Genomic DNA, 13233 nt, shown 5'->3' with positions numbered 1-13233 from the left:
GCAGTACTGTGTGTCCTTGCTGCACTGGCTGGCAAAGCTTGCCCCCTCATCTGGCAGTGGGGGGCCTACAGCAGCCCCATAGCCCAGCCCTGCTGCAGGAGGGGTCCAGGCTGGCTGGGGAGGCCAATGTGCCAGCAGCCCCTGGCATGACCAGGGTTTGTGCTGCAGCCACAGCCCCGGCGCCCATCTGGGTTCCTGCTGTTCTGGCACAGCTCAGACCTGAGTCTGGAACCCAAGAGACCTGGGTGACCTCAGGGACAGGGAGGTCCAGGGACAGACACATGCCCAGTCAGGTGTTAACTGTGCTGTTCCCCCCATGTTCACGGGGCAGCCTCACCAGCTGCCTCCACCACAGCTGAGAACAGACCCCCAGGCCTTCACCACCCCCCACCTGAGTGTCACCCTCTGCACCCTCCTGGTGCTGCTCACCGTCCCTCCCTGGGGGCAAGGACCCCGCTGAGCCCTGACAAAGACACACACCAGGTTAGCTCGGGGGTTTCACGGTGTTTATTGATCAAGCATGAGCTCCTAGGCAATTGCACCAGCCACTTGTGCTAGAGCCTGAGGTGTCACACGTCCATCCCCAGCAACAGAGAGGGCTGCAGCCAGCTGGTCACGGTGCCAGCACCTCCACGAGGCCCAGGAACAGGCCCAGCCATGGCCTGGAGACGGGGAGATGGAAACTCAGATGTCCATCTCAAACTGGTCTTGATCTGCAAGGGCATGGATGGATACAGGACCAGGGTTAGGGTGGGGCTGGTTTGGCAGATACGGGCAGGCAAAGGGGGCAGGAGCTGGAACTGGGGCTAGGTTGGGATCTTGCCTTGTCCCATGCCCCTGGAAGGTGGTCCACGGGCAGGGGCTGCGGCCCTGGGCTGCTCACCTGGCATGGCCTCTTCGCTCTCATTCCGCTCCTTGAGCTCCTCCAGCTTGACGAGGCTGGACTGGGCCAGGGATGTGACACCGGGGGTCTGGGGCAGGCAGCAGGGAGGGGTCCTGGCCACGGGTGAATTCTTGCACTCCAGCAGGAACTTGCGGTCGCAGATGATGCGGGTACCTGCCAAAAGCGGGGGGCTGTCAGGCACTGCTGGCCCTGGCCACCCCTGCCCCTGAGCACCTCAGCCCAGAGCAGGGGGTGGGACCCAGTGCTCGGCCATGGCTCATGGACACATCTGGCTCTGGAGCCACCATGGGGCTTCCCACAAGGCAGCACCTGTGATGCCCATCCTGCCCAGCAGCTACTCCCCACATTACTCCTCCCCTTCAGGCTCCTGGAGCTCTGCAGGATGCAGCACATGGTGTCCAGCCTCCAAAGGGCTACCCATGGCGGCCAACACAGGCCACTCCTGTGTTGCCTGGAGGGCAGGGCCAGTCCTGGGGCACACAGCGAGGCCCCAGCCTGCTGGCCAGGCAGCAACAGCTTAGTGCGGTGCCCTGTTCCAGGGTGGAGCAGCAAGGGGTGGGTATCCCACTGTGGGCACCCTAGGGACCCTGTTCCCATCGTCTCAGCCAGCCACCTGCTGCTCCCTGCAAGAGGACAACAGCTGGGTTCGATGGGACGCCTCCTCCTCCAGCCTGCTGGGTGTGCAGTGTCCACCTGGGGCAAACACTGCCTCCTCCCCACGCTCCAACTGCCTGCCAGCAACGCCTGAGGTCGCAAGAGCCTGTGTGCCACGTCTGCAGCCCTGCCATCCCCTGCCCCTCCCTCCCTGCAGCCGAGCGCCAGTTCCCTGCAGTGGGTGCAGCCCAGGGTTCCAGGAGCCCAGAGCTGCTGCCCAAGGCGCCGGTGAGCCCGGAGCTCCAGCTCAGCACCACAAACATCTTACACAGCCCGCGCCTGCCACAGCCCCACAGCACCGGGCTGGGCTCTCTCACCCCAGAGAAGCTTAATTGAAGGCACACAATGGAGCCAGTGCCCGCAGGGCGGGCACATGCGGCTCTGCCCAAACATGTCCAGCTCAGGAATGAGGCACATGCTTCCCCAAGGACAGACAGCAAAGAAAAGGACCTGCTCAATGGCTGACCCAGGGCATCAGAAGGGGGAAAGAGGACAGGTCTGGGGGAGCCCTGCCACCCTGGGCTGGTGAACTCGGCTGGGCACGAACTCTGGCATTGCCCCCGTGCTTTCCCTGGATCCAGCCAGCCCGCCCTGAGGGACCAGCACTGCACTCACCAGCCCCCTGGCACTGCCACCAGCCCACTCCCCAGAAGCACAAGTCCCTGCCTCTGCCCTCCAGTACCCGTCGGGCAGTGATGGTCCGAACTTCAAGCAGGATCTTCCTACAAAACTTTGGGGTTCCCTTTTCCACTTTAGTGGAAGCTGCTGGGGCCACTCGAAGCTGGTGCCCAGAGCAAGTGCCTGTGTCCCCAGGGAAGGAGCTGCACAGGGGAGAACCCAGCAAGGGACCCATGCATAGGCTGCCTACACGTGGCCAAGGCTGTTCCAGGGACAGCCCCATCCCCATCCTGGGTCTTGTCCCCTGGTATCACAGAGTAGAGGCTGTGCCCCCCGCCCTGGAGCTGCAGCCAGGATGGGGAGACACTGGCTCTCCAGGATGGGGCAGGAGGAGGTGGCACTGCTTGCTGCAGCCAAAGAACCCATAGAAGCAGGCACCCTATCCCTCCTCTGCACCTCGTCCTGAGAGCACACACCTACTGCACCACAGCACTGCTTGTTTTCAATACAGTTGCTGCTGACACGTGTCCCTGGCCCATGCAGGGAATTGGACTGGGTGATCTTTAAGGCCACTTCCAACACAAACCCTTCTGTGACTGATTCTTTGTATCTCCTTTGGTGTTGGCACTACCAGTGGGGCAGCAGCAGTTAAATTTTTTTTGCATTTCATCCTCAAAGACCAAGAAAAATATCTGAATATACCATCCAGTAGTGCTTCCGAGGCTGATTTGCCTGTGGTACTTGGATGCTGCTTGTGCAGTCTGAGTTTTTAGTACTTCTTTATGTTTTTACTGGGGAAACTCTGCTGCTGCATGTAAGGATTTGTCTGGATAAGGTGGAAGAAGGTGAAGTCTCCACCTAGTCTGAGACTGATCCATTAGATTAGACACTATGTGCACTGGAGTTTTCTGCTTAAGGAATGGATCCAACATTCCATGTAGTTACTGCATCACTGAAGCAAAAGCAGAAATAGGCACAGTCCAAGTGCAGAAAGTAGAGAACTGGGTCAGGAATTCATGTTCATCTTAAGCAGCGTGCAAAAATCCTCTTCTTCCTCACAGAAAGGACTTGAGGAGCTCTTAGCAGATTTACAGCATTACAAGAAGCTTAGAACTGAATTTATTACATTTTCCTCTAGTGGGAAGCACTTTTCTAAGATCCTCTTCTGGGCAGATGAAGGAACCCTGCATTCACCTATCAAAACCTGATCTCTCAGGTGACCACCTGCTGCAAGTGCCAGAAGCAGCAGAACTAATCCAGAAGGAAAAAACCAGAACACAGAAGCAGGTTCACACAAATAAAAGGCTCACAAGTGGCAGGGGCAAGGACTCTGCAGACAGCTGTGGCTCCAAACCCTCCCAGACCTGACTGCACCCACGTGCTCAGTACGTCACCCTGGGGAGATGCATCACTGGGCACAGCAGCAGCTACTGAGGACAATAACATACAGCCCTTTCCAAAATTCTCACACACAACCTATAAATGCTGTTTGCCTTTTATTGAGTATTCAGGTAAATATTTCACATTAATACAGGCTACATAAAGTAGAGCCACTATACGACATGAAATTTACTCAGCTTTTCCTTTTAAGTCTGTAAACAATTATACAGGTATTTACCACCCTAAAAGGTCGGAATCATGTCATCAGCTAGTACTCTGCTGCATACAAGGAGCATTCAGTAGTGTTTAGCCAAAAGCACTAGTTTTGTCTGATCTTTAAGTTTGAAATGGCTAAACTAACTGGAGAACAGAATCAGTTTGTATAGGTAAGTCAATTTGTTCTTATACAACGGGCAATTGAGATTCCATTGTTACAGCCCACAGAAAATCGCTTAGTTAGGCACATGAAAAAAATCCCCAGGGTTCTTCAAGGTCATAAAGATTCCCAAACCAGGCTAAAAAAGGACAGACCCCCTTAAATCAGTTGACGTACTTGAGATGCATGTTTCCAATGTGAGGTGCCCAGGTGCCAGGCCAAATCTACAGCAAGAAATAAAAAGACAAATCTATTATAAAAACAAATAAAGGTTCCTTTAACAGTGTTTTACCACTGAGGGTGAGCATAAGGCTTCCCTCCAAATACAACCAGACTGTCCAAAGGCAGGAGTTCTCCAGCTCTGGCCAAGGTCTGACTGACAACCTGCAAGGATGGATACAAACCCTCTCACTTGTAACAGTCCATTACCTGGCTGAGCAGTCTCGAAATGCTGTTCGTTTTACCTGGAAGGTTTGGTACTGATAATGCCGTGGATATTTTATGAACACACACACACAGAGTAGGGAAAAGTCATGCAAACAATTTCAATCCTAGTTTCAAAGAACTGAAAAATCCAAACGTGTCACCCAGCCAAAACTGGGTATCACAGCACCGGATAAAGCCCCAGGAAAGCACAGGAGGGAAAAGGCAGCCACACTACCTGCTGAGCATCAGTACATTCTGTTGAGTTCTGGACAACTTTGATCATGGGATTCCAGGCAGGATCTGGAGTATGGAGCCCGTTAAAGAGGGGCCCTCCTGGGCCATCTGCCAGTTGGGGGTGTGAGGGTATCAGAGTGCCGCCGTACATGGAGATGGGCAGGCCCTGAGGGGACAAGAGAGCACTGGTGAAGGATGTGGGGAAGGGTGGCTGCAGGAGCAGACAGGGCCAGGTCACCTCCATAGGTAATGTTTCCCTAATGGCAGGAATCTCAGCACTGTGAGGGAACAGCAGGGCAGAGTATGGAACAGTGACTTCAGAGTTGGAGATTCCAGCCAGCTTAGCCATGTTTCTGAACTTACACCTAGCAGAGGCCGCAGCACCCACAGGGTTTTCATATAAGCCCACAAAACCAGGCCAGCAGCTGAACACTGTGACCTCAGTGCTCCCTCCTCTCTGCAGCTCAGGACAGCCACAGTGCACACAGGGCTGCACTGAGCCAAACACACTCTGGGTTGAAGATTTTTCTCTAATTCTTAATGGCCATCTAAAATAATTCTGCCTGTTCAGAAAGAGCAAATTACAGAGCAGTTTTTTGCAAGTAGGAGAATTCTTTTCCTATGTGTGAATGGCTGCTGCTTTGCCATCAGATGCCAAGAGCACATGCTATGGCTCTTTCTGAATATGCTGGGAGTCCTCTCCTCCTGCCACTTCCGTAAGGAAGGTATGTGGTATTGGGGCCATGATTTGTGCTGAAAGCATTAAACAAACTTGTAATCAGCCTCAAGAGCTGAGCAAGCTTTGTGAAACATTTCCAGGCGACTGAGCTTCAGAGAGACAAAACACTGGAGAGTGATGAAGGCCTTCAGCTGCTGACCAGAGAATATCTGCAACCTACAAACTCTGGCTTTGTTTAGATCTGCCTCCAGGCTTGGGCATCTTTTCTGGTCAGTTCTGGGATGAAAAAAGGTTCAGGACTGGGGTGACGAGCAGTGGCAGCAGAAGCACACACAGTGTGAACAGGCAGAACAGGAGATGCAACAAAGTCAGGCCTGGATCATTTCATAAATCCAACTCTCTGTAACTTACTTTAGAAAAATCCACAAAACTATTTGGCATAGGTTGGTGGAAAATATTCGAGGGAGCCACTATTCCAGAATCATCTCTCTCCATTGGCTGATGCTGAGAAAACGTGCCCGGGTCCGACAGCTGCTGATGCATTGGGTGACTTCCCATGACAGGCTGAGACCAACCCGACAAGCCTTCTGCAAAGAGATTAAAAATGGCTGATTAAATTCATTGCAGACACTCGAGTAGAACTCAGCAGCTGCACACACCTAAGTCCACCCAAAGGCACTCTGAGAACACACAGCCACAGAGGGATCTCAGGTATCCAGACAAGGGTGGAGAAGATGGGGACTACCACAAACTGCGAGTTCCACATGTCCACTGCAAAATGCCTAAAATCCAGCAGAGCTCCCAACACTACCTGTAAGCACATACAAACTTTTCTTGAAAAGACATGGCAATGCTGAGACACAAGTTAACCAAAGTGTGGAGGGCTTCACTGAAGCATATAACAAATGCAGGAGTCAAATATTTGTATTGAAAGTTACCAATGGAAACACTCTACACCTCAAACGTTGCACCTCCTCCTTTCCACAAAATCCAACTACCAGGAAACTGAATGTAAAACTTCAGCTGTTTCAAAGTAATTCTTTGGGAACCAAGGCTGCCTGGAACAGAAGTTATCCCATACTGTTCAAGAGTCACAAGGAAATCAGTGCAAAACCCAGCATCCACAGCTCTGTGTCCCTGAGTGCATCAGCTGCACCTCAGCTGACACTGTAAAATATAAGTGGAAAACAAGAGAGAAACCTGGACAGAGAGAGCCAATAGTCAGGCCTGGAAACAGGCCCCTTAACAGATAGAAATTGTTTACTCTAAGCTCTGGATCATTCAGAGGACTCCATATGAGGTCTCTGCACCGTTTCAGGCTCACATGTGCCCTGTGACCTGATCCAGGCCGGGCGAGCATCAGGAGGGGAAACCACAGCGTTTCCACTGACCTGTGCTCTCCCCCACTGACGCCAGCTCTCCCCTCAGGATGTACTACAGGGAGTACAGACTGTGGAGCCTTATTCCTCCTCCTCTCCAGCCCTCCTTTCAAATGCAGTCCTTGCCAGGGGCCCTGGCAGTTTCTTCACAGCAGCTGTACAAGGGACTCACCAGACACGCTGTTCACCCCGAAGGACCAGATGCCGCTGTGGCCCACGGGAGCTGTGAAGTTGGTTCCCAGGGGCGTAGGGGTGACGGAGCCTCCCTGCCGGATTCTGGCGAGCCTCTCTGTCCCGATGGGAGGGGGCACCTTTCGATCTTGATTGGTGTTACCCGTTTTTGGCTGGCCCAAATTAGCAGGTGCAGAAGCAGCTGAGAGGGGCGAAGATGATCCTGAGGAAACTGATGGAATAGGAGATTCACCTGCTGAAAAGAGTATTTCTCTTGCTTAATTACACACAAAATAGCAAGCATAATTGCCATCCCATTTATTTCCCCAATATTATCTCAAAGCAAATGATAAAATGTTTTAAAGGCTTTTTTGGAAAGCATTCTTCAAGTCTTTCACAGAAATTCTGTCTAGGAATTAGTTTAACTCTAAAATCAACATTATAACACAAATGCTTTCAGCCATCAGAATCATGACATTCTCATGACATAGCAGTGTATCTAAATTAATTACAAGAAAGAATAAGAAACATGGAAGAGTTTCAGGAAGAGGTGAAAACATCAGCCAAAATACCATAAATATTGAAACAGCCTGGTTTTGGTATCTACCACTTCCAGCAGAAGAGAAATCAGACAGCTTCCCAAAGCCACAGATGTGACCCAAGAGCATAAAGTCCTGCCAACGTCAGAAGTGTCACTGACTCTCCTTGGGAAATCCAACTTCCTTTGAGCACTCATTTAAACATTTTGATTCTTAAACTCAGAGTGGCAATGAAGTTGCATGCAGTGACATGAAAAACCTCTTTAGCTAAGATTCTGAATCAAAGACCCATATTTTCTGTAAAGCTACTTCCATGTTCTTTCCATTAGGAGGAAAACCCACTGTTACCTTGGATGATGCTTAACGATTTTGGAACATTTTAAGTATAATTCCAGATCCCAATTAAAAAAAAAAAAAAAGAAAAAATAAAAAAAAAAAAAAGAAAAAAGGCAAGTATAACTTCAAACCATGGCAAATATGACATTTTCACCTAATATTGCACTCATACTACTTAGAGGGGAATCTTTAGCTTGGTGTAATCACCTCCACTCCCCCACAGCTCCATGCCCTCTCCTCTCGAGAGCCTACAATGACTCATTTTTTTGCCCAAATGTGCCTTTAGTAATGCTACCAGAACTAGTGGCATGGGAAAAAACCCCACAAAATAGCACAGCTTGGGATTTGCACGCCATCCTCACAGCTGCTAAAAGCAATTGGAAAGCATTTTGTGCATTACTGGGTAAGTTCCCCTCAAGTTAGAAATCTACTAAAGACAATAGCTATGAATTTATAGTTAACTAAGACAGACCCATGAAGTTCCTACATGAATTTGTTGCGCTTGTCCAAGGATGTGGTGAAAAATGCTGTCTGTTAAAGCTGGGAGTCCCAACAGGCGCTGGCCCTTGAAGGTAAACCCGTGCTCCTTGTATGTTTGCTGAAAAGCCTGTCAAAGGACCTGAAGAAGAAGTTGTAGAGCTGTTGGATGGATCTAGAGAGGGTAAGCCTGAAATAAACATAAATTTGATTAAATATCTCTCTTTGGGAACCTGCTTCAAAGCACCAGAGAAAGCTAGTGCTCCAAATATAATTAAAGCATCTCATCACCTTTGGGGGCATCTGCACATGGTAAGGTCATTTTACAGGTGCACGATTCTCCCTTAGAAACCGCAGAGGCATTTCTGGAGGCTCTCTGGTTTGGCCTCAAGTTTTAACAAAAACAGCCATCCCTTTGGTCACTGAAAGAAAATGATCTTAGCAGGGAGGGCAGAGCAGGAAAGCTGGGAGTGGCCACGATCTTTGCTTATAAAAAGCCAAACAAATCCAACAGGGATACAGGGCTCTGTGAAAGTCCCAGGGGAATCCAGCACCAGGGAAGCAGTTCTCTGCAGGATGGGCTTTGCCATCCCATAGGTACCTTCATGGAGAGATCAGTCAGAGCACGCTGTGGCCACAGAGACAGGGCTGACGTGGCACAGCACCACAGGGGAGGGGGTTGCTTCCTCCAGGGACGTGTGAGAGGAAGAGAGAGAGATGAAGAAAGAGTTCAAAGTCCCACAAAAATTACTAGCAAGGGTGAATTACAGTTTTTTTTTTAAATAAGCCAAAGCTTTTAAGTACTTTTCCAAAACGTTGTAAAAGCTCTTATCACAAGTTATTACCTGAAAGCAGAAATGGGCATGGCCATAAGTTCACCTGAGTTTAGGGTTTAGTTTCAAGGGCCTATTAAACAAGATTAGTTTCAAAACCATTTAAACATTTCAAAATGACCACAACCAGGACCAGCCTATATTGCTGCAGAGTGAGGTTGAAGGTTGTATCTACATACACCCCACCACCAACAGCAGTGCTGCCAGGCAGTGCCTTAGGTCAGAAACTAGAGGGGCACCTTTCAGTACCTGGATAGTTCCTGAAAGCCAGGTCGTCTCCCCCAGTATTATCAACCAAGTCAACCTGATTTACTCCTTCCAGAAGTGCCAGATCCAACCTGCTCACATGGACAGAAGTGATTTGTTGGATTTGAAGGAGGTATTTTTCTCACTAGCCCGAAGGTTAAAAAGAGAAGTCCCCCTTATAGCCAAGGAGAAACACATCTTCCCCCCCCACTGCTGGAACATGGGGTGCTCAGCCGAGGGACCCCCAGCATGGGAGGACAGTCTCCCTGGGTTTGTCACAGCACAGACTCCATGGCTCTGAGCAGGATGCCAGTGCCTGTGACTGCAGTGTGGTTGACCTGAGTTTGGCTGGTGTTGCAGCTGGGCTCCAGCACAGAGCTCTGGCACAAGCTGATGGTGGCACCTGCAGCCCAGGGCTCTCCCTGGGCATCTGCTGTGGAGCCACTGACTGGACACTGTGGCCAATCCACAAACGTGGCAGCCAAAAGGCCCCTATGGGGACCAATTCCACCATGCACCAAAACACAAACTGCCAGCTGGCTGGCAAACCACACAAGATCTCCAGTCTGCCCCAGACAGAAGGGTAACAGAGCTGCTGCCACTCAGGCACAGCTGGGTTCCTAAACAGAGAAAGAGGCAGGGATTGAGACAAAAGCAGCTCTCCTGCAGGAGAGCAATGCCCAGCTGTCTTTTGATGGCTCAGTAGGATGATGGGCACACAGCTTTTGGATACACAGCTTGTAAAGTGCAATGACTGGACAGTCAAGACCACTTCAGCACTGCTGGATATGCTCCATGGGCTGAAGGGAGCATGACAGCCAGAGATGCACAAATCCAGAGGAGTCAGGTCACAAAGAACACTTTTTAACATTGTCTTTCATAAAAGTGGATGAAAAGCTTAGCTCGATATTAAAAATGGCTACTCTGAACAATAACTTACCAAATCCCAAGTGCAATAACGAGCTTCCTATTTGTGTACTTACCAACAAAATCAGGTTTCCTAATACTAAAATCTTCTGCAATACCATACTCTGCAGTTACTTGGGCTATGAACTCAAACTCCTCATCGTGCTCTGAAGGCATAACTGAGCTTTTGAGAGGAGTGTATTGATCTCACACAAACTCTGCTCAAAATTCAGTCTATCAAAGATGCCAGGCAGATGTTGGTTACTGCAACATTACCCGCACCTTTAGAGAAAAGGCCACAGCACTTGGTCACTCTGTGAAACAGAGTCCAGCCATTCCCTGCAGTTCCCCACTCATGTGCTGCTTTCTAAGCTGGCATATTTCAAGTTTGTGACCCCTTTTAAGAAGCAAGGTCTCAAACTCCTTAAAATGCAGAAGACAGAATAACAAGTAGATTTTTTTTTTTTTTGGTCTTCTCCACAGCCTCCCCACATGGCTGGGCTAAGCCTGCCCTCAACTGCAAACTGCCAGGACAAGAGATCTAAAAATGTGAGACAAATAGGCCATTTCCAGAAGGGATCCACAGCCAGTGAGGAGATCTGCAGAGACATCTGTGCCTCAAAGGAACTGGTGAATCAGAGAAAACTCAAGCTGCAGCTGAGCTTACCCATGAACAGGAAAAGCAGACTACCCAAACTCCACCCTGAGGTGAGAACTTGTTAAGAAAAAGATGGTTTAGTGCACAACCAAACTACATTAAATCTTCACCAAATCAATTTAGAGGTGATCCCTTAGAAATGTTGATTGGTGGAAAAATTTGCCTTGGGCCCACTGTGCAAGAGAGGCACAAATTGCAAACCTCTGCCCCCTCAGGTGTAGAATCACAGCTGAAATCAGAGGATGGGCGTCCACCTGCTCTGAGGCCATTACCAACCCCTCTTATCACATGGAACTGCCAGGCCAGGCCCTGGCTGCTCCCTGTCCATTGTGCTGCTGCTGGCCAGAGCAGGAGCAGTGACTGACCCTTCTGCCCCCTTCTCAAAATCTCACGAACCCTGTCACCAAGCCCTATGGAAACAGCCATGGAAGTCCCCAGTTCAACCCACCTCGGGGCTGAGCACAGGACAAGGTCCATTCCCCTGGGACAAGCTGGTGAATGAGAGGGGTGGACACACCACACTTAGGCTCTGAGGGAAGGCAGTAGAAGTCCTCAACCTACTGTACTCACTCATTTCCTCTCTATCACACCTTCCAAACACCCTCTTGTCTTCAAGCTCCCCTAACTCCTCTCCTCCTGGGACATTTAGGTTCTGAAACAAAGGTGATCAAAAATAGCATGAAATAAAATAACATTAAACAAATCAACCAAGGACCTAACTAATCAGTCGCCTCCTGCCAGGCACAATTTTAGCAGTACACTACCTATTCACAGTTTTTCTTCACTTTGCAATATCCTAATCAAATCCTAACTCAGAAGAAGTGTGTTCTGTCCAAATATTTTTGAACTTCACACATATCTCCCCCAAAGTCAACTGTGCGAGCTCTCCTTGGCTATCTACCTAACCTTTCTAAAGGCAGAAACAGATTTACACTGGTTTTTAAATACTTACAGTCACTTAAAGATATATAAAGTATGAAAGGATATATAAAGTAGAAATACAAGAATTTTTCCCCCATTACAAGCAGATGACCTTAACATAAGGGAACAGCAAAATTGGTGCTGTGGGAAGTCCCAGTCAGCCATGTTTGCACATGCAGGATGCCATCATCAGGGAAATCAGCAGATCCCATTTGCTGTAAGTTTCCTTCCCCAAGAATTATTTCAGCAACAGCCAACCCCAGTTTAGAGCACTGCAGAGGAAAAGCTGAGCCATTGTCAAGTGGTTCTGGAGCCTGCTGGGGGTCTGTCAGCTCTTTATTAACAGTCTCTGAGGAACAAGGTCCAGTTACTTTATCTTACACATCTGGTTCTGCTTGCTATGCTGAGACTGGACGTGGCACAGAGTTCCAGGTGTGCCCTCATTTTGCAGAGCTACACAGCCCCAATGAAACAATTAAGAAAACTACAGTCATAGCAAACACCCCCCACTTTTGTGGTTAAAGCCAGTCAGAGAGAAGTGCTCTGGTTTGTAGAAGTCCTGCGCATTTGTCAGGCAACTGAGAGGAAAGGGAATGCTGAAGATCTTCTTTCCTTACTATCACATCTTCCAAATGCTCCCTTCTCCTTTAATCTGAAAGTTGAACTACTTGACTTGTCCCAGCCCAGCATTCAAGTCCTGAAGCTTTAGCCCAAATACCCAACACACACTGTGAGGGTAAGGATGACACCAGAGCAAGGCTCTCCAGACACCCAGCTCCAAGGCACTCCAGTCATCATGGCAAGGACAAAGGGGTGGCACAGAATAGATCTCTTGAGGGTCCCTTCCAACCAAATGAGTGCTGTTTGCAACATAGTTTGAGCACTAAGAAGACAAAAATCCTGCAGGCAGAGCACAGCAAGGGCAGGGAGCTCAATGTGAGTGTTCCTAACCCATTCCAATAAATCCAGATGTGCCAGTACTGCTATACTGAACTTCTGAATAAACCACCCCATGCAGCAGCACACCAGTAAGCTCCACGAAGTAAGCTTATTAAAATCCCAGAGCCATATCAAGAATCAAAAGGCACAGAGAGTTCACCCTCACTGAGTCAAGCTGGAATCTCATACAATATGGAACACCTGCATGCAGTCACTGCTGCAGCTGGAACCTCCAGGGGTCCTCAGGTTTGGTGTCACCCCACACTGCGTTCCATTCCAACCCAAACCCTAAAATCGATGCTACGCTACAAACAGGTGGGAACATTCCTGTCTCACACAGAGGACAAGCAATGCAACACCTGCAATCTTCCCAACACCTGACAGCCTAGAAGAGCTGAAGAAAAAAAAATCACCAACATTTTAAAAAGCACTTGGAAAAAACAGGCCATCCTCAGTACATGAGCATTCTCCAACTGTCATTTGTTGACTACTTCTCCACCACTATGATGATCAAAGTGCAATGGCTGAAGAAATAATTTTGTCCAGTGCATGCTCTT

At 49.3% G+C, this 13233-nt stretch overlaps 1 protein-coding gene across 13 annotated transcripts in view; it reads right to left on the bottom strand.

The window, feature by feature from the left end:
- Window positions 1–496: 496 nt before the first annotated feature.
- Window positions 497–13233, bottom strand: part of LOC309578709 (ankyrin repeat and KH domain-containing protein 1-like) — a gene marked incomplete at its 3' end in the record, with an annotated part of 101328 nt that continues 88591 nt past the window's right edge. For 4 of the 13 annotated variants that reach the window (XM_082291509.1, XM_082291504.1, XM_082291508.1 and 1 more), the window contains 6 exons: window positions 8169–8363; window positions 6823–7074; window positions 5683–5858; window positions 4594–4758; window positions 884–1057; window positions 497–713 (listed from right to left, as the gene is read on the bottom strand). In XM_082291509.1, the coding sequence (XP_082147635.1) occupies window positions 570–713; window positions 884–1057; window positions 4594–4758; window positions 5683–5858; window positions 6823–7074; window positions 8169–8363 (1106 nt within the window). Of the gene's footprint in view, window positions 714–883; window positions 1058–4096; window positions 4157–4593; window positions 4759–5682; window positions 5859–6822; window positions 7078–8168; window positions 8364–13233 lie in introns of those variants that run through there. The other 9 variants (XM_082291515.1, XM_082291510.1, XM_082291511.1 and 6 more) reach the window with 9 other exon arrangements.

Source organism: Coloeus monedula (genome assembly GCF_965178545.1).
Source record: "Coloeus monedula genome assembly, chromosome: 15".
In the NCBI taxonomy this organism is placed as follows: domain Eukaryota; kingdom Metazoa; phylum Chordata; class Aves; order Passeriformes; family Corvidae; genus Coloeus; species Coloeus monedula.
Note: the sequence above shows the minus strand (reverse complement) of the source record. Positions and strands in the feature narration are given on the sequence as shown.